This window comes from Podarcis bocagei, assembly GCF_964188305.1.
Source record: "Podarcis bocagei genome assembly, chromosome: 8".
Taxonomy (NCBI): Eukaryota; Metazoa; Chordata; class Lepidosauria; order Squamata; family Lacertidae; genus Podarcis; species Podarcis bocagei.
The window spans coordinates 74,062,363-74,088,095 of NC_138133.1; the positions used below are offsets into that span (position 1 = coordinate 74,062,363).

General features: G+C 38.7%; 1 protein-coding gene across 5 annotated transcripts in view; it reads right to left on the reverse strand.

Annotated features, from left to right (window-relative positions):
• CSMD3 (CUB and Sushi multiple domains 3) overlaps positions 1-25,733 on the reverse strand; it is a 607,508-nt gene that overhangs the window by 207,148 nt on the left and 374,627 nt on the right. For all 5 annotated transcript variants that reach the window (XM_081204227.1, XM_081204230.1, XM_081204229.1 and 2 more), the window contains 6 exons: positions 21,604-21,786; positions 19,848-20,174; positions 15,370-15,564; positions 12,727-12,865; positions 3,095-3,282; positions 1,591-1,779 (listed from right to left, as the gene is read on the reverse strand). In XM_081204227.1, the coding sequence (XP_081060353.1) occupies positions 1,591-1,779; positions 3,095-3,282; positions 12,727-12,865; positions 15,370-15,564; positions 19,848-20,174; positions 21,604-21,786 (1,221 nt within the window). The remainder of the gene's footprint in view (positions 1-1,590; positions 1,780-3,094; positions 3,283-12,726; positions 12,866-15,369; positions 15,565-19,847; positions 20,175-21,603; positions 21,787-25,733) is intronic.

Consider the following 25,733-nt stretch of genomic DNA (forward strand, 5'->3'; position numbering starts at 1 on the left):
TCAGCAGGCTGAAACATGGGGGACACATTTTAAACTGAACTCAGCTTTTTGTGTTTTTTTATGTTACAAAGTTTGTAACATTGAAATAGAAATGGCGGCGGAGGGAGGAATACAAGAATGAAGTGGAAACAAGACTGGAAAAATGAGAAGATTGGAACTGGAAAAGGAAGCAGCAACTGAAGCAGAGGATCTTGCAGTGAAGCCAGGAGCATTCACATTGTTAAAGTCACTTTCTGCTTGCAGACCAGCTTTTAGATCATTGCTGCAACCTAATAAATTATGGCCACAGCACAGCCGTGCTAAAGTCTGAGTATCATATGAGGTATGAATCATTAAGAAACAAATATTGAAGACCTGATACCTCAGGGTTCAGGTCCAGTTTTTTTATGGGCAGACTAATTGGCCTTGCAGGAGTGTTGGAGTGGATTTTACTACCTGCTAGCCTATGAAGATCATTAATTTTATTATTACAAGAGAGCTGTTATCTGGACAGAGAAGGTGTCTTGATATTTGCTTCTTCAAGAAGAGCTATGTTTTCTTTTGCCAAGCATTTCAGCAAAAGAAAAAGTGGAACATTTCATACTTTTACAGGCATAGGCAAACTCGGCCCTCCAGATGTTAGATGTTTTTGGACTACAATTCCCATCATCCCTGACCACTGCTCCTGTTAGCTAGGGATGATGGGAGTTGTAGTCCCAAAACATCTGGAGGGCCAAGTTTGCCTATGCCTGTCTTAGAGCATGGGGATCAGGATTCTGTAACTGTACCTGACTAGAGTAGATAGGGACTCATCATCTAGATTAGATTACTGCAGCACATTGTACGTAGGGCTGCCTCTGAAGACAGTTCAGAAACTTCAGCTGGTGCAGAATTCGGTGGCCAGGTTGCTCACTAGGGCAAGATGTTTGAGAATATTACACCAATCCTGGCCCAACTGCACTGGCTGCCAAGTGGCTTCCAGGCCCAATTCAAAGTGTTGGTTTTGACCTATAAAGCCTTAAATGGCTCAGGATTGCAATAACTCAAAAAACAAAACAACAAAAAACAACAAGACCTCTCTCCCTATATAAACCTCCCAGGTCCTAGTCTGACACGCTAACCACTGCACCATACTGGCTCTCTACCTCTCCCCATATAAACCGACCTGGACTCTGCATTTATCACTGAGGCCCTTCTTTTCCATGAGAGGTTTGGTACCCCAAGAACGGGCCTTTATGCAGTGGCCCCGTTTGTGGAATGTTCTCTCCAGGGCAGTTTGGCTGGTGCCTTCCTTATATACTTTTAGGCACCAGGAGAAAATGTTCCACGAGGTCTTGGGCTGATTAATATTCTACACCCTTTCAGCAAAATTATTGAGCAAGATAACATATTTTCCTCCAGATGTTGTTGGCCTACAATATTCATCATCCTTTAGTTTATTAACAAGTAGACCTGGAGTCTTTAGTTCATAAACAAGCAGAAGAATCAGGTTTGCAAAAGTAGGACCAGCCTCTCTCCTTCCTTAACACAAAGCTAGCACTGATAAATCTGAAAGCCAGTGTGATGGACACGCCATAGATGACATTTTGGCTAATTTGAACTGATTCTTACCATCACAGGTAGGGAGTGGATGGCTCCACCAGTGGTTCTTTTCACACAGCAAAGGTTCTTCATGGTTGAGCCTATATCCTGGGTCACAACCAAATGATACCGTTGAGCCAATAGAAAAGTCGTGCCCATAGCGACGACCATGAACAGGTATGCCAGGATCCAAGCAAGAATAGGTGTTTACAGTTACACCTGGAGTGGAAGGGAACAAATTTTCCAAATATTAAATGAAAAAAAGGACTGAGAAATATAGTCTAACACGGTTGATTAATATATCCATGCATAATGAAACTGGGAGGATATTGGTACTGGGAAGCAGTGAAGAAAAAAGGGAAAGATCTCCAACACTGGTCAATTGTTTCAAGTGTGAATGGTGTTTGTGGAAATACCCGTATTTTTCGCTCTATAAGACGCACCAGACCATAAGACGCACCTAGTTTTTGGAGGAGGAAAACAAGAAAAAAAAAATTCTGAATCCCAGAAGCCAGAACAGCAAAAGGGATCACTGCACAGCGAAAGCAGCAATCCCTCTTGCTGTTCTGTCTTCTTGGATAGCTGCGCAGCCTGCATTCGCTCCATAAGACGCACACACATTTCCCCTTACTTTTTAGGAGGGAAAAAGTGAGTCTTATAGAGCAAAAAATACGGTACTATGTAAATGAAATGCGTGTGTGTTGTGAACAGTGTGAGTGAGAGCATAAATCTGGATATGAAGGGATGGCTAGGAGGGGGAGAGAGAGAGGGAGGGAGGGAGGGAGGGAGGGAGGGAGGGAGGGAGGAAAAGAGCACTGTGCTGTCATAAAAAACCAACTCATGGAAGCACACAAAAGCCACAGACTGCACAAGTGAAGTAATTCAGTTCTGGGAACTGCTTCCTATAAATGTTTTCAATTAATCTCACACCTGTTGAGAATAAATTCAAATTAAATCGACAACTGTTTTCCATAAAACCTGGGCACTCTGTTTTGATGGGAAGCCCATCACCTACCTAAAGAATTGCCCAAACTTCTAATTATGTAGGGCTGCTCAATAACTTAACTAGAATATGACATCAGTGAACCAAATCCAATGTCACACTGGTTTCTCAAGTTCTGAGCAACCCATGTTAACTTTCCCTTACAGCACTATTCATTTAAAAGTCTTAGCAAATTTGGGCCATTTGCAGGTGTTACAAAAGCTATTCCAGAATAATTTGCAATAAAATGCTGGTGAATTTTCATGAATAGTTTTTTTTTAGAAATTCAAACTGATGCAGAAATGAATTTAAGACTGAAAAAAATGAGAAACTAAGAGAAACCCAAAATGATTGATGTGTTCTTTTTCATTAGCACCCTATATATGGGTGCCATGTTAATCCATCCAGCTGTTGACACACAACAGATATACACATAGAGAAAGAAGAAAAATGTATGAAATGTGTGTTCGTGCAAGCATGCACATACACAAATAAAACAAGTCTGATGCTACAAAATAACCTTAGATACTAAGGAAAGCAAAAGCTACTTACTTTCATAGTGGATTTTGAATCCATTGTTAGAACGACTGTTGTCTGTTGTAAACAGAAGGTAAATGAAATTGGTACTACTGAACAGAAATTGGGGGACCTGTGTACCATTATAAGATCCTAGAAGTGGTGAGAGAAGATTTGGTCCATCGTGCACTTCCAGAACATCGTAATTGAGTTCTGTCTGGAATCTATGTTGGAGAAACACACATAATATAGACGTAAAATATACCCAAAGATCATACAAATGAAACATAGTTAAAATTGATAGGCTACATATAATATTTAGATGAAGCATGCATTTTGTAATCAAATCCTTATTCAAATTAAACTCCCTAAGTGCAAAGAATGTGTGAACCTTGTCCTTTTATTTCCATTGAGTTTTATGATGTTCCATCACACTGTGTCAGTTATCCACAGAAACTCTGGGGGTGACTCAGATATCAAAGACACCAACCTTTTTGCACATATGCATATCTAAATGCCCTGACAAAGGGACTTCTCAGTTCTCAGTTTAACTTCTATACTGACAGGGCTCAGTTTTCAGTTTTACTGCTGCTCTTACAACTATCACAGCAGAGAATGAATAATGCACAAAGCCTTGGGGAGAGGCGAACTAACAATATTCCTCCCCAATTTATGAAACACCCCATCAGATCCTTTAGTTCAGCTCCTTGTCACTTTCACTTCTACTGTGAATGGGCTTTTCTGAACTTTTTTTAGAGGGGTGTGTGTAGGAAAGGAACGTGTCAGTTCTACCACTGCTCTCTGAGCAAAGGGCTTTCTACATTTCTGAAGTTGTTCAAGATGTTAAACCGGGAAAAGATTTATTTATGATTAGTTATTTATTTACAGATATATCATATGCTCAGTGGTGGAGCAAATGGCCCCTCTTTAAATTGTATCTGAATATACAGATTGCTAATTTGCTATTTCTTACAGCTGTGTCCTCAATATTTGTATCGTTGTCTCTACCCATGATATTGCAAGGACATTAACTATGCAAAATCATATTTTATTACACTGATCTCCCATAGCTCATATAAGGTTTTGCAACCTGTGGTTCCTCTGCTAAGCCTGGTCCCCTGAAGAGCTTTTCTTGTACAGTTGCCAAAGCAGAAGCAAGCAGCATACAAAAGTTAGCCCTAAATTTTTAAAATGTGACCAAATACTTGCATTTTCAATCCATCCTCATTTAAGTGACAATAGAAACTTAGCACATGTTTAATGCTGCAATCCTTGCACTACTTGCTCACTTCTACTTCCATTAATACCACCAGAATTGGCATAAAATGATTTATTTATTTTTGTTATGAAGATATAGAGAAGCATCTTCGTAAATACCCATGTTTGAACAGTCATTGTTTCAGTCAAAGCACAATATACAGTAACCTTATGACTTTTGTATTGGATCACTTACAAAATAAACCTGAAATAAATATTAATTCAAGTTCCTGAAGGAAGGGGGAAAGTGGCAAGGCATATATTCAAAGATGTCACTTTCATTAGAAATAATTTCTTTTTAAAAAGGCATTCTATTCTTGGAAGTCCTTCTTATTTTCCTATGTTTTAGATAATGGAAAACATCTGATTCATTATCAAAACCACTGATCATAATAATGTAGCCCAAAGCTCACAATTCTAAAGATTATGTATTAATTAACACTATAAAGTCTTGATAAAACAATCCCTTCTGACCACTCATTTATTATGTTCAAAAGCAAGATTGAGTTTTACTTGGTTTCAAAAGCAAAAGATTGAACACTGATCATAAATTTACAGGAAACGAGAGCAGCTTGAAGTCCTAATGCAATTGTGTCTTGAACAACAGAATGGCGGGCTATTAATGGCTTTATTTTCAGAATGGAAAATGCTTTTTCCAGTTTAGAAACAAAACGTGGAACACAATAGGCTAACAAAAAGAAAAATGCACTTTGTGATAAAAGTGCAAACTTGTTATTCACCAAGTGATAATACTACTACTAATAATAATTTATTATTTATACCCCGCCCATCTGGCTGGGTTTCCCCAGCCACTCTGGTTTCCCCAGCCATCACTGGTTTCCCCAGTGATGCCCAAGTTAACAATGAGAAGCTTCTGTAATATCTCAAAATTCAAAATGGTGGCTTATTTTGTAACTCTACAGGGTGTGGAGTATGAAAAAAAATGCACCATCTTGAATCCCTTGAGTCCAACTCGCTCATCTTTCTTTTTTTTAAAGACATGTAAGGAACACTAACCAGGCAGTAGTTAAAATAGCTTGTTTTTCTTAAACATGATTAAGCATTACTTCTAATGATTAAGAAGTGGCTACAAGTTATTATGTGAAACCATTCTTTAAAATAGATTTGCAAAGCATGGTTTGAATTTATTATAATTACACTATTATCTGCATTTGGAAAATGCAGTTTCTGAGGGTACAAAATCAATAATATATAAAATCATCAACAACAACATCATCCAAACTTTCGATTTCCAGGTGGAAGGCAGGTTTCTCTTAGTGTCACCACATATAGAGCCTCTGGTGCAGAGCTTAACCATGGTTTCACTGTATAACTGGAAACACGGAGAAACTTTACATCCGCATTGGACCCACCTAGACATTGTTTCGAAATAACACTAAACCATAGCTTAGCATTATATGCATGGTCTTCCTTCCCAAGCTTTCCTCTTAGTCCTCTTGTGTGACCAGAGAGGATAAAAAACCATCCATTTCCATTTGAAACCAGCCATAGCTTTTAGTGGTTTACAACACAGCCACATTGTCAACCATATTTGCATGTTATTAAAAACTGTGTGGCAATATTTTAAGATGATACTGCATCTTTAGAAATCACCTGATTCCATCCATTTCCCACCTTCCCCCCAAACAAAGCAACATTTTAATTATTATTTTTCCACCAAAGGCCACTATCATTGCCATCAAATCAGCAAGGTTTTATCTATCTGAAAGCAAGCTCAGGAGTCTTCCCAGCCCCCTGGGGTGGGAAAGACATAGGAATACTTGTGTTTGTTCAGTAAAAGGCATACCATTGTATATTTCTTCTTTCTGGAAGGAATACAACACTACTACAGAAGAATAACATACTTTTCATGTTTCACTCATATTACCACTCTGCATTACAACTCTGCATATAAAAATATATGTTGTTCACATTAAATTAGTGGTCCAGTCAATGCAGTTGCTTTAGATGGGGGCAGCCTCCTTAACATATGTCAGATTTATTTATTTTTACAAAAACAGAATGTACTTCCATTATACAAAATAAGCACATATTGACGCAGAAAAACCCATCCAGTTGCACAAAAATGCAATATAAGAAGCGATCCTGAGATAAAGGGTTTGCACAAGTTTCTTGTTCTGTACTTTGAGGAGCAGTTCACATCCGATGCAGATTCTTTCCTACTGTATAACACACAGTGTCATGCTGTTCTGAACTTCTTAAGCAGAAACCATTTATCAAAGGAAATAACTACATGAACAATGGGTGCTTCCCAAGCATATATACTCTCTCATATGTCCTAGCTGGACTGACAATTGGTTCCTTAGTCTTCCGATTAATGATTATATTTTGATTATGGTATACCATTCTTAAGTTTGAACAATCTTTTATCATCTTTGAGCAATTTTTATCATCTACATTGGCTCCCAGTTTCCGGGGTCAATTCAAAGTGTTGGTGCTGCCCTTTAAAGCCCTAAAAAGCCTTGGTCCAGTACATCTGAAGGAGTGTCTCCACCATCATCGTTCTGCTCGGACACTGAGGTCCACCGCCAAGGGCCTTCTGGTGGTTCCCTTGCTGCGAGAAGCCAAGTTACAGAAAACCAGGCAGAGGGCCTTCTCAGTAGTGGCACCTGCCCTGTGGAATGTCCTCCCACCAGTTGTCAAAGAAAAAACAAGTACCAGACTTTTAGAAGACATCTGTAGGCAGCCCTATTTAGGGAAGCTTTTAATGTTTAATAGACTATTGTATTTTAATATTTTGTTGGAAACCACCCAGAGTGGCTGGGGAAACCCAGCCAGATGGGTGGGGTATAAATATTCTTATTCTTATTCTTATTCTTATTCTTATTCTTATTCTTATTCTCTTTAGGGCATTATGCTAAGTAAATGCCAGTGTGTCATAACAAACAAGCAAAGAACACAAGAAAACCTTGGCTAGGTGAGACCAAAGGCTGGTCTAGTTCAGCCCCCATAAGAGCAATAACCTTCTTCCCTCTGTTGTTTCCCCATCAACTGGCATTTAGAGTCATGTCGCCTCCTATCCTGAAGACATCATAGGGTCATGGCTTTGCACAATAGATTTTCAGAGCTGTTTAAGCTGGCGATCATCACAACTTCTTGTGCAAGCGAAACCCACAGTTAAACTAAGTGCCCTCCAAAGAAGACCTTCCCTTTCTCTGTCCTGAATCTCCTACAATTAGGTTCACCAGATGGCTGATGCTCTAGTATTATGAGAGAGAAAAGCTTAATTCTATCCACTTTCACCACATCATGCATAATATTATGTCTTATTTACTGTTTCCACCCTAAACACCTTTGAAGCGCAGCAACAAAAAAACCGAATGAAAGCAAGTATGGTTGCATCACTGTAGCGGTCCTTGCTAAGTGTGTGTAGAGGATTGAAATCTGTACCTAGTTTACAGACCGCTGAGAGAGAATGACTTGTTTTTGCTAATCTAACTGTGGTAAATTACTAAATGGTTCAGGATTAAAGAGTGAACCCTTTCCCGGAAACAAACAAATCAATGAACAACATAGCTAAAATGATAGGATCAGATTCAACTAATGAGTCTCACTAATGGAAGTCTCCACAGGGACTTCCACTAATACCTGCACAAGGACTTCCACTAATACGGTTGGGCTTTCTGCACTCTTCTCTCCCATAGTGCTGCTGACAGAAACCCAAATTGGCTCTGGTTCAGTCAGGAGAAGCCCCAGAACAACAAAAGGATAGGGAGGGTCATTCCATCTGGCAAGCTGAAATGCTTGAGTTGATGGAATGATTGGCCCAGCACTACACTGAATTCCTCCCAGAATAATCAATCAAGGGATGGGCAGAGACAAGAAGTTTAATACAGACATTACCACATGTCTGTCTGGTAGGATTATGCTTACTACTTGGCAGGACTACATAAATAACCCATTCACAAAGTGGTTACAACCAAATCGTTAACACCTGGTAATTGTTTGAGTGCAATTTGTGAAATTTGTGTGGGAGCTAACTATTCACTAATTATAGAGAAATATAAGGCCCATTTTATTTTTTTTCCTCATGAGTAGGCAATATTCATTATCCAAGCAAAAGGGAAATATCTGAAGGAAGTCAAGCTATATGCATATTTGAAATACAAAGTGTTATTTCTGGGAAATAACTTAAATTAACGATATGATGTGCAAGGTCTAAGCTCATTAGTGTGGTGCAGTACTTAGCAACGAGATGATTAACTGCTTGCATTTATGCTGTAACAATTAGTCTTCAACATCACATTAAGATAAAAAGTGCTAATTCTTTTTTTCTCACTGCTATTGTTTCCGATCAGACTCTAAGAGGGTTTGCAACATTCAACAGATCTAGTCACTGCTATTGCTGACATACCAGAGGGAATAAGCATGACCTGGACCTGCAGAGTTTACAAATCTCATTGAGGTTTTGCTCCATGAGCCCTCATTTTGAATGATAGATCTGAAAGAGAATCAGAAATGTGATTCATGCCACCCAAAAGGAGGTTCTGAAAGCTCTACAAACTAATGAAAATGCAAATCAGCCCTTACTTAGCAAGCTTTCAGAGCTCAGCTAATCTGGATAATTCAGCCAATTACTTAACATCAGAGACAGTGATAGGCCTACAACAGTTTAGAGCCAGTTAATACTAAACAGATTAACAAAACAGCTGCCTTAACTGAGTTTCTGGCAGGAGTGGCAGTGTTTGAGAACTGGAGTCTCTAAAGGAAATGATTGGTGTGGAAAATTATTGAGAACAGGTTTCCCCAACCTAGTACCCTCCAGATGTCTTGGGCTATGACTCCTATCATCTCTGGGCACTGACAATGCTGGCTGGGGCTGGTGGAGTTATATTTTGAAACATCTAGAGAGAACCAGGTTAGGGAAGGCTGATCGAGAAGGACCTATGCTTGAGTAGCTAACCTGTACTGTCAGCTCTGCCTCTTTCTTGTAGAAGGAGGCAGATGAGAAGGAGGCTTTCTTGTAGATGAGTTAAGAGCTACCAGGAACCAATAAACTACCATTTAAAACCCTACATGTTAGACACATTATGGGACTCTATTCAAATCATAAAACTGAAGTTAGATGGTGGGACCATTCATAGGTAGTACAGAGATATTGTTGTTCAGATGTATAGGTCGTATTATATTGGGAGGTCCAAACGTTGATTCAGTAAGGGTCTCTTCACATACAATACTGACAAACCACAATTTGTGTGTATTTATTCATTCTGAGAGTTCTCTGTTGGACATATTGTGCTCTCCTCAAAGTTATGGGCTAGAACTTTGTACTTACATATTATTATTATTATTATTATTATTATTATTATTATTATTATTATTATTATTATTATTTACAGAATTTAAAGAAAATTAAGTAAATAAATATAGATGTTCCCTCAGTTAATTCCTGGAGGCTCACAAAGTATAGGCACTATGCAAGAGAAAAATGGGTATTAAGGACAGAATATAAAAAGTTGGTGCATATTTTATAAAGCATGGATTGGATCAAGACTTTGTTGAACTTTGTTTCCATTGAAAGAAATGAGAAACGGCAAGTCTCACTGATAAAAGTCTGTTAACTTAGTCTCAATCCCAATGTCAAGGTTCCTTCATAAAAGTTGGCCATTGTTTCTTTTTTAGAAATTTATCGTATTTCTGTCACTCTTCCCTTTTGGAGGAGTTGAGGGATGAAATCTAATGGGAGGAAATATACTTTTTTTTTTAAGGAGGAGAAAGTATGGCAGACAGGATGAGAAAGAGAATTCTAAGAGAACTGAAAAAGAACATAGATGAGAAATATTAAGAAGACAAAAAGAAAGAGAACCATAGCTCAGTGGAAAAAGTCCTGCTTTGCATGCAGAAGATTCAAGCTTTCGAATCTCCAGTTATGGCTGTAGAGTCACCGCTAGTCAATAGACAGTACAGAATCAGATTGTTCAGTTTCCTGACTTGGTATAAGGCTGCTTCCTTTGTTCCTAATAACAGAGACAGATAAACACACTCCAGTCTAAAGACAAGTTATCCATATAATCAGCCTCAGCTTCCATTAAGTAGAGTTCTGAAGATGAGAACAACAACAAAATGGGGACCCCTTTGACACTGCTTTGCAACATACTGTATTGCACTGGCAACTGATATAGTCCTAGTTACAGATTCCTCCTTTTACTTGAAGGTGACCAGTGTAGCTGCAGGTGGATTTAGGAGCTAGCTGATGACAGCTGCCAGCTAGACATCGCAACCAAGCAGTCTTTCAATTACACTAAAATGATTCTTGGGATGTTGCTGCCGAAATGGTTCCAGGCTCAATTTAAAGTGTTGGTTTAAGCGTCTAACGCCTAAAACGGCTGGGGGCTTGGTTATCTCATGAACCAGCTGCTCACATACCAGCCGGCCTGCCAGTTAGGGAAAATCAGCAACTAAGGCTCTGATTGTGGTCCTGCCCTTAACTGTGGCACTAAGATTCCTTGATGACACTGAGATTATGACATCCCTTCCCCTTGGAGGCCTTGTGGGCTCCTTCTATTTTTAGCTTTTCAGAGATCTATTAAATGCTCTTTAGCAGGCCCGTGCGAAGCTTGTCTGAGGCCTGACTTGGGAGTCTCGTTAGAATAAAGTTATAAACAAAAATTTAAAAAGCAGACGGTCCCTAGCAGGGACCTCTAGCCAGCTTTGCCTTCTGAGATCCAGGGCAACTACACCTGGCTGCCACACTTCTTACACATGCCTGCTCTTTAATTTCAGGGTAGTTTTCTTTTTTGAAGTTGCTTCCACCCCACATATGCTGTCACATTCTGTGCTTGGCTTTTAATTTTACATTGCATTCTCTAAATCAGATCTGTGGAAATCCAGACTAGCAAATGGAACCATCTTCACTTGGAAGCACATCCTTGGGCCCCTTCTGTGCTTTGATGTCCACAGGATTGTGTACCCCTGCTGTTTTGTTGGGGGGGTGTTTCAATGAGGTACATTACTAAAGAATTAATAAAGAAGAAGAAGAACTCCACAAGCTGGTGTATTATTCAGAGACATATTGTTCCTCTTCCAGCTTGAAATATATTATTTTTTAAAAAAACATTGTTTTCTCCTTATGAAGTAATTATGCAAGCATGTCTTAAAAGTTAGGCAGATCAATAATTTACAAGTTTCACAATCTTGATTCCTTAATGCAGCTCTATTTATTCATTTCATTGCCCTGCTTCTCCACAGCTGTGATCTCATTCTCAAAAATGAATGCCTCTTGCCGAAGGGGCCCATAGATTACCAGCATTTTAGAATTAACATAATTAAAACCAACACATTTTAAAATGTGCAAGGAACCCTGCTCAGGGAACAATCAGAGCAGAGAGGCCACAGATTCATCCGATGGCACAGTAGAGGCCCTATTAGTGGTCATCAGACATAATCCATTCATAACAGTGCTCAGCTAAAAGTTTCTCAAAGGAAAAATTCTGATTATTTTATCATACCCCCCATCCCCAAATAAGGCTATGTGAGGACACCCAGAGCTTACAGGGTTAACAGCTCGGGAAGTTACATCCTGTCACTGGGGGTGTGTTCACGTCTTTGTTTTGTGAACATTTACTTTCTGTTTTGCTGCACAGGAGAAGCATCATGCCGTCGCTCTCTCCTGGCTGATTTGTTCTGCTGCTGTACAATAAACGCTTCTTAGAATAGAGAAGCTGCTGCACGTGTGTTTTACTGCGTGGCTGAGATTCTTCCACACAGGCACACACTGCGCAAGTTACTCTGCTGTAGCTGGGAGAAGCAGGTTGACGCACGGAAGCGGGCTGGACGCCACAACAGTCCCGCTGGTCGCAGCCTTAACGGACGCTCAATGGAACAGGCTACTACACAGAATGGTCCCCAAATATTCCCTGGCAATTTTTTTATGTGGCAGCCACCATCTCACTACCCTCCCTTCCAATGCCCCTTCCACGCCCCACATGCACACACAATGCCCTGTAACTTACTATGCTGGGTACAGAACATTGCTGAGGATGCAAACGGTGGCCAGAATGATGAGCCGGCTGTAACTGATACCTCAATAAGCATGGCAATTGGTCAGTGACTATGGGAGTTGTAACCTGAAATATCTATGATGGGAAAGGCTGCTTTATCACTATGGTTCTGGGACATGTGGTAGTGGTGGGAAAACTGAAACCGAAAGCTGGTGAAGTCTGCTGATAATACTAGTAATACTCTACAACCAACTGAAGCAAAAGCATGAAATTGGCTTACATTCCAATACCCCTCAAAGATTCAAAAGACTCTCAATTAAACAAAAGCAAGGGGGATAATAGTGCGTGCCAAATGAAGGTTAGTTTTCTATCTATATGACAGTGGAAACAAATATCTCCAGTTTATCAGTAAAAAGTGGAAATATAAGGAGAAAAAGCTTTTGTCAAGACCTTTCAAATGTAATTTTGATAGAGTGTCCTGGTTCAGCTTCAATCACCCACTCACAATTCAAGGAGTCTTTATAATACCCAGGCCAGCCTGGAGAAAGGATAACTCCACTGGGAGAAGAAAAATGCCCACCACAGGGAGCTGAAAAGAAGAAAACAAAGACTTGTATTTGCTGTCAGGCTGAAATTGCCGCAGTTTTCACACAGTATTCAGAAATAAAGGATACAACAAATGTGTTTGCACGTCAGTGTATAAAATAGCCCTGTGGCTGTAGGAATATTGGTGGTCCATATATGGAGCTTTCACAAGACACAGACTAAAACACTGAAATAACAGATCTATCTGTGCAGCATACAGCCTTAGAGACTGACCTGTGGACCAATAAGTCCTCTGTTCAAATTTCACCTCTTCTGTTAACCCACTAGATAGACTGAGGACCACACTACATCTTAGATAATGTATAACAGTGATTTAAAGTGACTTCAGGAGGCGGCAAATGAGAGAAATGAAATGGGAGGGGAGGGGAGGGAGAAAGACTTAACCTTTTCCTAACCTGCTTCACCCAGTGTATAGTTAAGCTATCAAACTCACTTCCACAGTGATGGGCACCAACCTGGATGGCTTTAAAATAGGACTGGACAAATTCATAGAGAAGCTATCAATGGTTACTAGTCATGATGGATATGCTCTGCCATTGTGGTCAAAAGCACCAATGCTTCTGAATATCAGTGGCTGGAAGCCATGAGAAGGGAGAGTACTTTTGTACTCAAATCCTGCTTGCTGATTTCCCACAGGCATCTGTTTGTGCTTTATTATGTATTTTGTGTTGGCATTTTGTAGTTTTGTGTTTTGAATTGCCCTGTGATCCTTGGATATACATTTAATTCATCACCACCACCACCACCATCATCATTGGCTACTGTGAAAACAGGATGCTGGATTAGAGGGGTCATGGAGCTTGATCCAGCAGCCTTTTCTTGTTTGCATCCCATTTATCTGCTCCGAAATAGCCCTCTGTCCTGGCTTTTCCATTATGGGATTCGAACTGGATGTTTGTGAAAGCAAACACATTTTAAATGCTGCAGAGATAGGAGGCCATTTGTAAGTAGTAGTTTTGAAAAGGGAAGAATTAGTTCATGGGAAGGTTAATTCTTTCTCCTACTTACTCCATCCATGTTTTCAGTCTCCCTCTCCTGAAGTGGCTTTCATATTCCAAAGGGAGGAATGAGCTATCATTATACATAAGTAACGTGCAGTTTGGCCCTCAGATAAACCATTATCTTCCAGCCTCAATGCCTTTCTTCAATACAGAGATTGTGATAATGATCTGCTTTGACAGGTCATTATGAAGACTGCTGAGATAATGTATCTAAACTATCTATGAAATGTGTTTCATGGCCCTAGCTTGTGTTAATGCCCCTGAAGTGCCATCAGAGACGTAGCAGTTAAAGCCTATGTGAAATTTGTGCCACATACATGGTAAATTTGGTCCATTTATGAACAAGTACAGGTAAATATGTGTCCTTGTAGAAAGAACTCTGTAACACAGAGCTGAAGTTAAATGGATTATTTCCACTGACTGCATCAGAATTTCTCAATATTCTCAAGGACTGTAATGTCCAGAAATGTCATAAAATAATTGGAAATAGCTCTATGTAGGATGGACACTTGTGCGACACCAAAAGAGAAGGAAAGCATTACCCTAAAGAGAGAAGGGATAAAAGCTACTACTAAGAACACAGTCTGATTAATGACATGTGTTCTTAATCCAGATTATGCCTCAAAAGAGCATATTGAGAAGGGGGCTAAGCATGATTAGCTATTGATAATACTTGCCTTCAAAACTATATAAAATAAAATAAGGGGTACAATTATTGGCATGCTCCAACTATTGGAATCAATATTTTTGATGTTTGTTTAACTTGCACCACCACCCTAAAAAGTAAAATATCAAGGTGGTAAAATATCAAGATGACATAGATGTTGAAATATCAATATTATATCACCAATATTTTAGATTTTTTTCTGACAAAGCAAATGTAATGTTTTTCCACACATTTCTTAAAAAACCCTATAATAACATTTACCTGTTATGATAGACAACTGAAAGTCAATTCACTTGGAAAAATTTCTAACCCACAAGGAATGCTATCATATGAACATGTCCATCATGCATTAAGCTTCTTGCACAATGAATGCCTGTAAGCCACATATACTATGAAAGTAGCACTGCGTGGACTTGAAAAATGTTGCTACAATTGACAACAAAGTATTACAAGACAAAAAACTCTTAGCATAAACATTAAATATCTATATACCTGAAGGATGCCATCTAATAATGTAAACTGTATTTTAAATAAATAGGAGCAAGGGAGAATCAAGTACGGTAGACATAACTGAGACAAACACACATAACATATAGACCAGGCATCCCCAAACTCGGCCCTCCAGATGTTTTGGGACTACAACTCCCATCATCCCTAACCACTGGTCCTGTTAGCTAGGGATGATGGGAGTTGTAGTCCCAAAACATCTGGAGGGCCGAGTCTGGGGATGCCTGATATAGACCATTAACTCAATATATACATAATTAATTATAAATATAAGATAAAACTAAACTGACTTAATCAAGATATCCATCCTACCTCCGCACTTAGGGATAGGTCCACTCCACATAACTTTCCCGTCCAGCAATACACAAGTGATTGTTTCAGTTCCTTGAGTTTTAATAAAGCCTTCTTCACAAATGACAGAAATTGAACTTCCCAATTGAAAGTTGTCACCAAAGCGCCGTGCATTGATTGGAATACCAGGATCCGGACACTCATTGTGTCCAAAGGCTTTGAATAGAAACAAAGAGGAAAGGGGTAACGTATAAGCCTTTCAGATTTCCAGATACATTAGGATGTCCTATTCAGCTCAGACTTTACATGTTCCACTGAACTCCCCCCCCCCCCCAGTTCCCAGATTAAGGAAAATCCTTTTGGAATGATAATTATATCTCTTTGGAATGATAATTATATATGCCTTTTATAGGTGTTTCAAAGGAATTTACAAATACAAGGTAAGGACAGCTCAAAATGGTTTTCAAAACAGTACAAAATAACAACTAGAGATCAGTTTTAAAACAATTCAAAATGAAAACCTTTTTATCCAGATGGTAATTGTCTCAACAAAAATGTTTCCAATTGCTTCTGGAAACTACCAATAGTGGGCACCTGTCATATCAAAAGTATGGAGTAACTGGAACATATGGCAAACCCTAAGCATGGCAACTATAGAAAGGAAGTATTTTGCATTTCTGCATCATCAAATAAAAATGATATAGAATAAATTTAGAATGATCCTGAGCATATCTAAGTCTCCCTCCTCGTTCTTTCCAGTGAGAGGGAAAATATGATTTTTTAAAAAAGAAATGGAACACAAAAATTGTGTCGCCACCTTAACTTCTGCCCTGTTAGTCTTTGGATATGGCAGTAAAACTGAAGGCAGTTCAGATAGAAACATATATGTAGTGTATATATCATTAACTTAGTATGACTCATTATTCCTATAATTGTTTACAAGTAGGTTAGCATTTTGTGACAGTGCATTGTGGTTCGAAACACATCCTTTTGATTACTGAAAAAGAGTTCAGTAAATGTCCTCCATTAACATTTTTTTTCCTGCTCCTCTGTGCTCAGATTCATATGATGGAGCACATAATAGAGAAAGTCACTTGCTGATAAAGTCAAGAGGCTTGCAGGCAGTAACAAGCTGTTGAAAAATTCTGTCTTTGCTAGAGTTCATCCTTTTTTAAACTAGTGACTATTCCTGTTTCTCAAAAAAATGCACCATCTTCACCTCTCTTGAGAAGGAAAGAAAGAAAACAATGGTGGGCAGCTTAAGAAAGCTTTTGCAATTGTCTTCAGCCTTTGTCAATTCAAAGTGTCTCTTAGAAAAGTCAGACCACTAGCAAGATAAGGATTTTAACAGGAAATTTTCCGTAGACAGAAGAGGCACGCAGGAGGGACTACATTGTATGCCATTGTCCACATACTCTGATTCTTCTGGCACCAAGGCAAAGAAATTAATAAGCTAAAGTAATGTAAAGTTATTCTTGCATTGGAGTCTAGTCCAAGGAGAAACAATGTGAGAAAAGTAACCATCACCACACAAAAATGGCAACAATGTAGACTATGCAAAATGTACAAATAAATACATATTAATGTATCAACTGACTACTGAGTAAAAAGTATGGTTAGATTTGTTTTTTTATGTGGATGCATAGGAGACTACATTTGGGAAACAAAGAATTCAGAAAACAAAGGTCCATGAGCTGAGTTTTGTTCACTGAATGGAATATTTAATATTTATTTATAAGAGTTATATACCACCTAATAACCAAGATTCTCTGGGCTGTTTACAGCTAAAAAAAAAATACAAAAGAAGAAAAATACAAACATGAAGTCTGAAACAGAATAAACTTAGCAATCACTGAAAACCGAAATAAAAATAATTACAGGAGACATCATTAATGGATAGACTTTAAAAAAGCAGTAAAGTATTTTAAAATGGAAAAGCCTAGAAAATTATTAAAAATAAAAAAAGTCTTGACCCGGTACCAAAATGCCCACAATATCAGACTGTCAGTTTGCATTTCTTAGTACTGAACGTATTGATCTGATATGTAGAGATCTTTCCTAGTCTACTTAATTCAGGAGGGTTCTGGAAGCTTCTCTGTGTGAAAGAAACAAGCAGAAGGTTCATGATGTTTGGGTTATTCCTTCAGAGAAGTCGAGCATAGCTGGTTTAAACTGGTTCTGTTATCTCTTTCAGTCAAGGTCATGATGACTAAAATAGTAGGACCAGAAGGAGCCTGGCCTTCACACTTTCTCTTTCTGTCTCTTTTCTGTCTGGTGTAGTGTTCTGTACGTAGTATGCTTAGTGTTAAGCTTTAGATTTATTACAAGTTATTGTAAGTTTACGTTAAGTCTGCTGCAACCGGATTTCTTATGGACAGTGCCAATCCTGAATGTATTGGATTTGTGACCATTATGCTCATTTGCCTTCAGTAGCAGTAAAGCTTTGCTGGATGAAATACAATTGCCTCTGGTCTATTTTGGGGGGATCCTGAAAGTTGTTACTCTACTAACTATACATTGAAATCTACTCTGGATCAATATTGAGTAGAACAGGGGTAGGCAACCTCAGGCTCGTAGGCCGGATGTGGCCCAATAGCCTTCTCAATCCAGCCCGTGGGCGGTCCGGGAATCAGCGTGTTTTTACATGAGTAGAATGTGTGCTTTTATTTAAAATGCATCTCTGGGTTATTTTGGGGGCATGGGAATTTGTTCATATTTTTTTTCAAAATATAGTCCAGCCCACCACATGTTCTGAGGCACGGTGGACTGGCCCATGGCTGAAAAAGGTTGCTGATCCCTAGAGTAGACTTTCCGTGACACAGACAAGCCTATCTGGGGTGGGGTGTTTGGGGGGATTGCACTAAAAAGGATGCCACCACTGAAAAAGTCCCCTCCCTAGCAGCCACTTGCTGCACCACATTTGACAAAGTGAGTTCTCTGGTCTCACATCATCCCACAGCTCCCTGCATATACGCACACTGTTCTGCTCTGGAGCATGGGAGCATGAGATGTAGTGTAAACAGCTGATGAGAAAGGTCTAACTGGCAAAAAAAAAAAAGTTGCCTTGCCCAACTCCATTTGTGTAGACTCCATTGGATTTAAGCTCTTCTGTGAACAGGAGGACACTGCTGAAATCAAGAGAGTGTCTTTAAAGAAATATAAATTATTCTGGGTCAGTGTATGTGTGCACTGTTGGCTCCCTGCAAATTCAGCACAGAAATAAAGGTCATTATATAATCATATTGTATGTCTTCAATCAGGAGCACTGTTGCTTAGGATAAACCAAGGCCACACTGTTCCTCATTGTGATCCAGTCACAGTACCATCGGTACATATATACTCCATTAACTAACATATAGACTGATACACCTTGTATTCTGTACTTTCTCTCCCTTTCATGAAAGCTGTGAATATAAATACAACTGAGTCTGCAATCCTGCATAATGCTTACTTGTACAAAAGAGGACTCACAACTAGACAAAACTGCAAAGGACCAGTCTGTTAATCTTCTTAAAAAAATAATAATTTCAAATTCCAGAAGATTTTGCTGTATTTTTCAAAAGTAAACAGATTCAAAATATGTATAGATGCAAACTTCAATGAAACTTGAAAACAAAGATGGCCTACTGAAAATTAATTTATAAAGTGCCCTGGGAAGAGAAGAACTGTGTCTTAATTTGGGTCTACATTTAGAATCAGATAAACCTGGCAAAACGTGGGAAGCAAAAAGGAGGAGAATTACAAGCAGTTTTAAATTACAAGCTGCTATGACATACGTCACAGCTAATTTAACTTTAATGCTCTTCAATTACACTTTGACAACTTATTAGTGACAGTACTTGCCACCAGTGTCACTTCTGCAAAGGAGTAAACCTATATTATAATTAATTGCTTAAGCTCAGTTAAAAAAACAAAACCCCCCACAGCTCAACAGTCATATATTCTTTCAGAAAGGCCAATATAAGCAGACAACTACCCTGTTTGCCATATTTACAAGGCGCTGAAACCTTAAAATACCAGCTTCATCAGGGACAGATGAAATATCATAACCCTGGAGGGGAAATAACACCCCAAACACTAAGCACTTAATAATCTTGTAGCAACTCTGTTTCATACAATAATCACATTACAGAGAAACAGAGCAGGAGAACAAATGAAAATAATCAGGAAATATTCATTATATCCTTCACCCATATTTCTCTACAGAAAGATCTGGCTGAAGAGTGAAGTGAGGCAAGATCCTTGAGCAAACCTCTCCTTTCAAAGCACAAAAAACAAAATGTGCAATCAGTTACTGGGTCAGAACACTGACAGTGTAGAAGAACAGGTTAAAAAATATTGGTTCAAGTATTTCTTTCCCCATACTTATGGAACTGTTTTTTGCATCTGACTAGTAATAGTTGTGGAAAAAAGCATCTAAATTCTTTTTTTTTAAAAACCCATGTACCATAGAAATGGTTTGCATCCAAATTTTAATTATGGATTAAAATGCTACTCACTGTTATATGTGATGTTGAATCCTCGACCTGACATGGAGTGGTCAGCTTGAAATTCCAGGCGCAAAATATGACTATTACTAGTGAGATGGGATGGCACTTCGGCCCCAGTAAATGTGCCCAGTATTGGAGAATCAGGAGAGTCGCCATCTTTAATTGCAAGGAAATCAAACTGAGATTCCAAGTCAAAGTCATTAAAGGAAAGATGAATTCGGCTCCCCGGGTCTGAGATGATTGTCCATATGCAGTTCAAATTATTTCCATATCCCTCTGGGTAGTCAGGAGAAAGGACAGTTCCCATTGGCGCCGTGAAATTAGAAAGGCAAGGAACTGTCAAAAGCCAGGAAAGAAATTAGAAAAAGATATATCAGAAGCTAGTTTAAACAGGCGGTTCCAAATCTACATCCCAATCTCATCCTTAAATTGCTGTTATCTGCTCATTTTCTCACTGGAAGAAGAAATGACCTTCATCATGAAAACAACAAAAAGTCCAGAAGGTTATGCGCTCACCAAGCCACACAGTTATTCCAAAGCGATTGAAGCTATAAAGGACAGTTTTCCCATAGCAGATCGATGCTACAGAAGCCTTTGCAATGAATGAGACCCATTCAGAACTCCGGCTCATGTCTTGCTTAGCAATTAATTCTTTAAAATGCTGAGATAAACTTTACTTGGGAAGAGACGCAACAAGGCAATTTTTCCTTTTGATAATTCTCATAGATACACATTTGGATGGCTGTTCTCCCGACCCACCCTGGTACACAAGCCACACTATTTCTCCCCCATTGGAATAGATTTTCAGGCACAAACCCCTTTCCACAGAAGGACAACTGTAGCTGCAAATTGATTATTTTATTTTCTACTGTTTTTTCAATTTGTGGGGATATCTGCTAACAGCAGAAGCAAGAGGGAAATGGGGCAGTTATATTATACGGAAATCACAGTAGGTCTCATGAGTTATCCATGTCCAGCAGTCCTTAATCATTTGGTACTATTTATTTTCCCTTTTAGGGAACTGTTCAAATGAACGATTCCACACTGAGCACATTAACAGTCAAAAGCTCAATGTTGCCATGATAATTTGTAGCTTACAAATAAGTATAAGGAATGAAGTAGGACCAAAATAGTTTTCAGCTTTCCTTGTTGGCTCAGACAATATTTCATACCTAATACTGCTATTTTACTAACCCTAATGTAATTTATAATCTTGGTTGAGTGATAATCTTGTGTTTATGTGTATTTTCTTACACACACACACACACACACACAAACTATACACTATACAATGTATTACATAAATGGTGAATTTAGCTCTGCATAATATTAATACTTGACAGCCAAAATATATCTCTCTATGATTATGTATGTATTAAAAGATATTCATGTATAATTCATGGTATGGGGGAAGGATCTCTAAATAATTTAAATGCCCTTGATTGCAATTCAGCCACTACTATCTTCGTGAAATGCAACGGGCTTCTAAAAATTCCTATAAAATAGAACATAAGAAAGATAAAATGCAAATATAAAGTATGCTTCTTTTGTGTGAAATTGCAAAATGGCACCATGAAAGCACCCAACAGCAGCTCCCATTCTGGATGAAGACAGGCAACATTTACTTTTATCATTACAAAACTTCGCACTTAGAATATAAATGGTAATAGCATTGGAAAAGTGTATATCATAATTATAACAGGGTTTTTAAAAAAATTAATATGTGCTGTGCTAAAATATTTGGAATAAATATATTTATACTTACAAATGCAGATGGGTATGTTTGCTGACCACTGGTTATTTTCTTGACAAACAATAGATTTTTCTCCAATAAGTTCAAATCCAAACTGGCACTCAAACCTTAACACATCACGATTGGAAAATCCATCCCCTTCTCTAATGCCATATAATGGAGTTCCAGGATCCCCACAGCTTTCTTTTTCAATCTCTGTGGAAATAGCAGATAAACAATTTACTGCCCAAGAAGCAAATTAAATAGTCAATAGTCATTCCTCCAAAACTAAAATGGTGGTGGGAAGACTGTGAGGATATAAACTGAAAACTGATATATAAACTAAGAATTGCTAATGAAATCTCTGTCACTTCTAAATGGTACACAATCAAATATGGGAGAAATAAGTTTCAGTCTTTTATACAAAAAGTAAGATTTAGGCACTCCCAATTCCCAGTGTATTTTTATATACACAATTTTCAAACAATTGTTCATATGGAAAGTACTGTTGATTTCTGTTACATTAATTGAAGCATATTAAATATATAGATAGATATCAGTTTGATTTGGACAAGGTCAATTTCAAAAATCTCAGATTTTCAGTTCAAACAAAGTGCTAACACTGACTTCAAAATACGGTGTCAGGTTTCTCAAGACAAACCACATCACTATAGACTGTAACTGTCATGGGCTGTCTTTCCCCCCAAGCACATTCGATGAGTGAGTATGACTAGGCTATTAATAGTGATCTAAGAAAATATAAATTGCCCTTGGCCAAAATATTGTTTAAAATATATTGCACTGTCACTTATTTATTACCCTGTTAATATTATGCACCATTGCTATACAACAGCCTTTGTAAACCTGGTGCCGTCCAAATGTTTTTGGACTGCAACTTCCATCAACCCAGATAGGAATTATACTCCAAAATATCTGGGGAGCACAATGTTGTCAAAGCCTGGCATAGAATATATGTCCAATGCATGACACCCCAATGTTTACTTCCTTGCAACAAACCAATGACTTTTGTTTGAGTGAGACTTGTTGAAGGATATTTAGTCAGCTTCATGTCTGAACAAAGAATTTAATTGCCTCCGCTGGAAAAAAAAAGGTCACTGAAACACTAAAACCAAGTCCGCATGATCATGTAAAGTTTATCAGATGAAAAAATGTTTACCAGGTATTGCTGCAGAATAAAGTTCTGTCTGTAAGTATGCATTAATATGGCCTGATAATAACCCAAATGGTTGTGATCCAATTTATGTTTAGAACAACAAAAACTAAATATATTCAGGGACCAGGAAGATTTCAAATAGTCACATTTCAAGCTGACAATGGGTTAAGCACCTTATCTGCCCTACAGAATCTCCTGGCAATTCTCTACTCCTAATATTCTCCTCCCAAAGCTGTTTTATCTTTAAATAAATTAATAAATAAATAAACCAAACAGCATCAGGAGCCTTTTGCATGCATTTGCATTTTAAACTTGTAGTTTGTGAGCCCCCTAAGCGTCTAAACTTCAATAATCGTTTGAAGCAGAAACCTTTGAATCAAAACAGTTTGAGATCTCACATTTTTCTCTTTCACTCCTCGTGATCTTCTTAAATCAAAGAACATTAAGTATTAGGAAATCTCTTCACATTACGCCATAAAGAAAAAAAGTTGTCAACTTTTCTTTTTCTTCCTCCGATAGAACCAGCTTCCTTTGAAACATTGGGAAATTGCCCCGCAGTAGGTCAGAGAATAACTGATGTCTAATGTAACTCTCTTTCAAATTATTTATCTTTGGAAGATAGGAACATGGAAAGCTGCCTTATACTGAGCTGGACCACTGGCCCCAGGGCCAGACGAAGGGGGGTGCGGTGGGGGCGGATGGCCCCAGGTGTCTTCGCTGAGGGGGTGACATTTGGCACACCACCCACCTGCAACACCCAAGCCTACCCTGAGCCATCAGGGGAAGGGGGGAGCTGTGCCACTTTGCTGGCGGCATTTCCCCCTTCCCTCTTTGTTTTGACAACCAGGGAAGGCTTGGGAATCATGGGCGGTCGGTGCGCTGAATGTCTGCTATCAGTGGCTCGCTCCCCCCCCCCATGGGCGGCTCGCTTCGCCTCCAGCTGCAGGGTGTGTGCGCCGCTCCATGCACCCGAGCAACTATCCCGTGCCCCGCCTCCCTCGGGAGCATGCCCCACCCCCTTTGGGACCACGCCCGTCCTGGGCAGCATGGGCATATGCCTCGCCATTGATTGGCCCATCTAGTTCAGTACTGTCTACACTGAATGGCAGCAAGTATCCAGGCATTTCAGGCAGGAGGCTATCTGAACCCTACCTGGAGATGCTGAGGAATGAACCTGGGACCTTCAACATGCAGAACTGATGCCCTACCACTGAGTCAAGGCTCCTCCTGGGTTTAAGTAGCAGCAAAGGAGCACAACTTTATTTTATGGCTAAAGTAATTTGAAAAACACACTTTTATGAAAAGAGATAAATAGAAAAGATTTATTATTATTATTATTCCACGGCACTATGTAAAAGCAGGAGTAAGAACTACACTTAAAGATTTCTCTGAAGTTGCTGAACACGTATATCTTTAATACAGTGGTACCTCTGGTTACGAATGCTTCAGGTTATCAACTCTGCTAACCCGGAAGTAGCTGCTCCTGGTTGCAAACTTTGCCCCAGGATGAAACGTAATTTGCGTGCTGGAGGTGTGTGTGTAGTGGGAGGCCCCATTAGCAAAAGCGCACCTTAGGATAAGAATGGTTTCAGTTTAAGAATGGACTTCTGGAACGAATTAAGTTCGTAACCAGAGGTACCACTGTATATTAGAGAGCTACTTCTCTATGACATTTGGCTGTGTCTGAAAAGTCATGAAAATGCAGATACTGATCTATAATCTGGTATGCAGATGGCTAACAGTACAATCCTAACTATGTCTACTCAGATATGTCCTACTGAAATCCTTAACAAAAATATTTTAAAAACAATCAAATAGACTGGTATTACTAGTATTCTTGTGTCAGTTATAAAGCACAATAAATAATATTGTAATTATTTGTAACACTGCCATTATACTAAACCTGTTGTTTGACTTGGAGGCAACTTTCTCCTACATCGGTAAGAAGTATTTGCATAACTGGAATAACATGAGACGAAACTTAGTTGTATGGTATAGATAGCTTATCCTTGGTTCTGATCCATTCCGAAATAGACAATACCGGGATTGATGGATACAGTGACACTAATAAATGTTCTAAGTAAAAACAGAACTCTGAAAAAGGCAAATATCGGGGCAAGTTATATAAAAATATTTCAAAATTTAGTGGCATGGAGAAATTGGATTTTATTTATTTTTTGCCCTTCAACTACTTGTATTAATCTCAGAGGTCATGCGTAGTGTGTAGGTGACACACTTAAGCTTCAGGGAAACAGGATGGTCATTTGCTATACAAATGCGTTTTGACATAATATCACTAGATTCAATCCCTCAAGAAGCAACTTGTCCATCTAGTTCCTTCTGTCTAAAGAAAACAGGTCAGACTGTAAACATCATTTGGCACTGGTTACAACAGCAATAAAAAGCTTGCTGCAAATCAAAGGGGTGTGGAGAATATGGGGAACTTCTGCATATTTCCCATCACCAGAATTATAAATAAATACCTGTAAATTACAGTTATTATAAAATGATATTTTAAAAGAAACCTCTGTATGTGTTTCAACAGCTGTGGAAAACAACCAGCCACATGTATCAATCAGTAGCCAAAACATGCACCATCATTTGCATAAGAAGACACATCCAGACACTTTATTGAGTTGGTTGAGCATCATGACATAGGTCAGATGATGTATATCCATGGGTATGGAAGACTGCTTACATGGGTAAATATTTCTTGATAGACCAATAATAAAATGCAGTTTTCAAAATCCTCTATTTCCATATGTTCCACAGGATGAAGAGAGTGAGATTTACATAAAGGAGTATGTAGAATAACTGAAATAAAGATATGAATTGTAGATTCATCTGTGTTTGCAGCCCAGTGGGTTACTTATTATTAGTTATAGGCAATCAGCCTACACAATACAAAATTAGGTAACTATTGGTCCTAGTCTGTGCCCTAAGGACTATTGATTGGTCAGTTGTTGCTAATCGCAAGGAAAGTTGGATG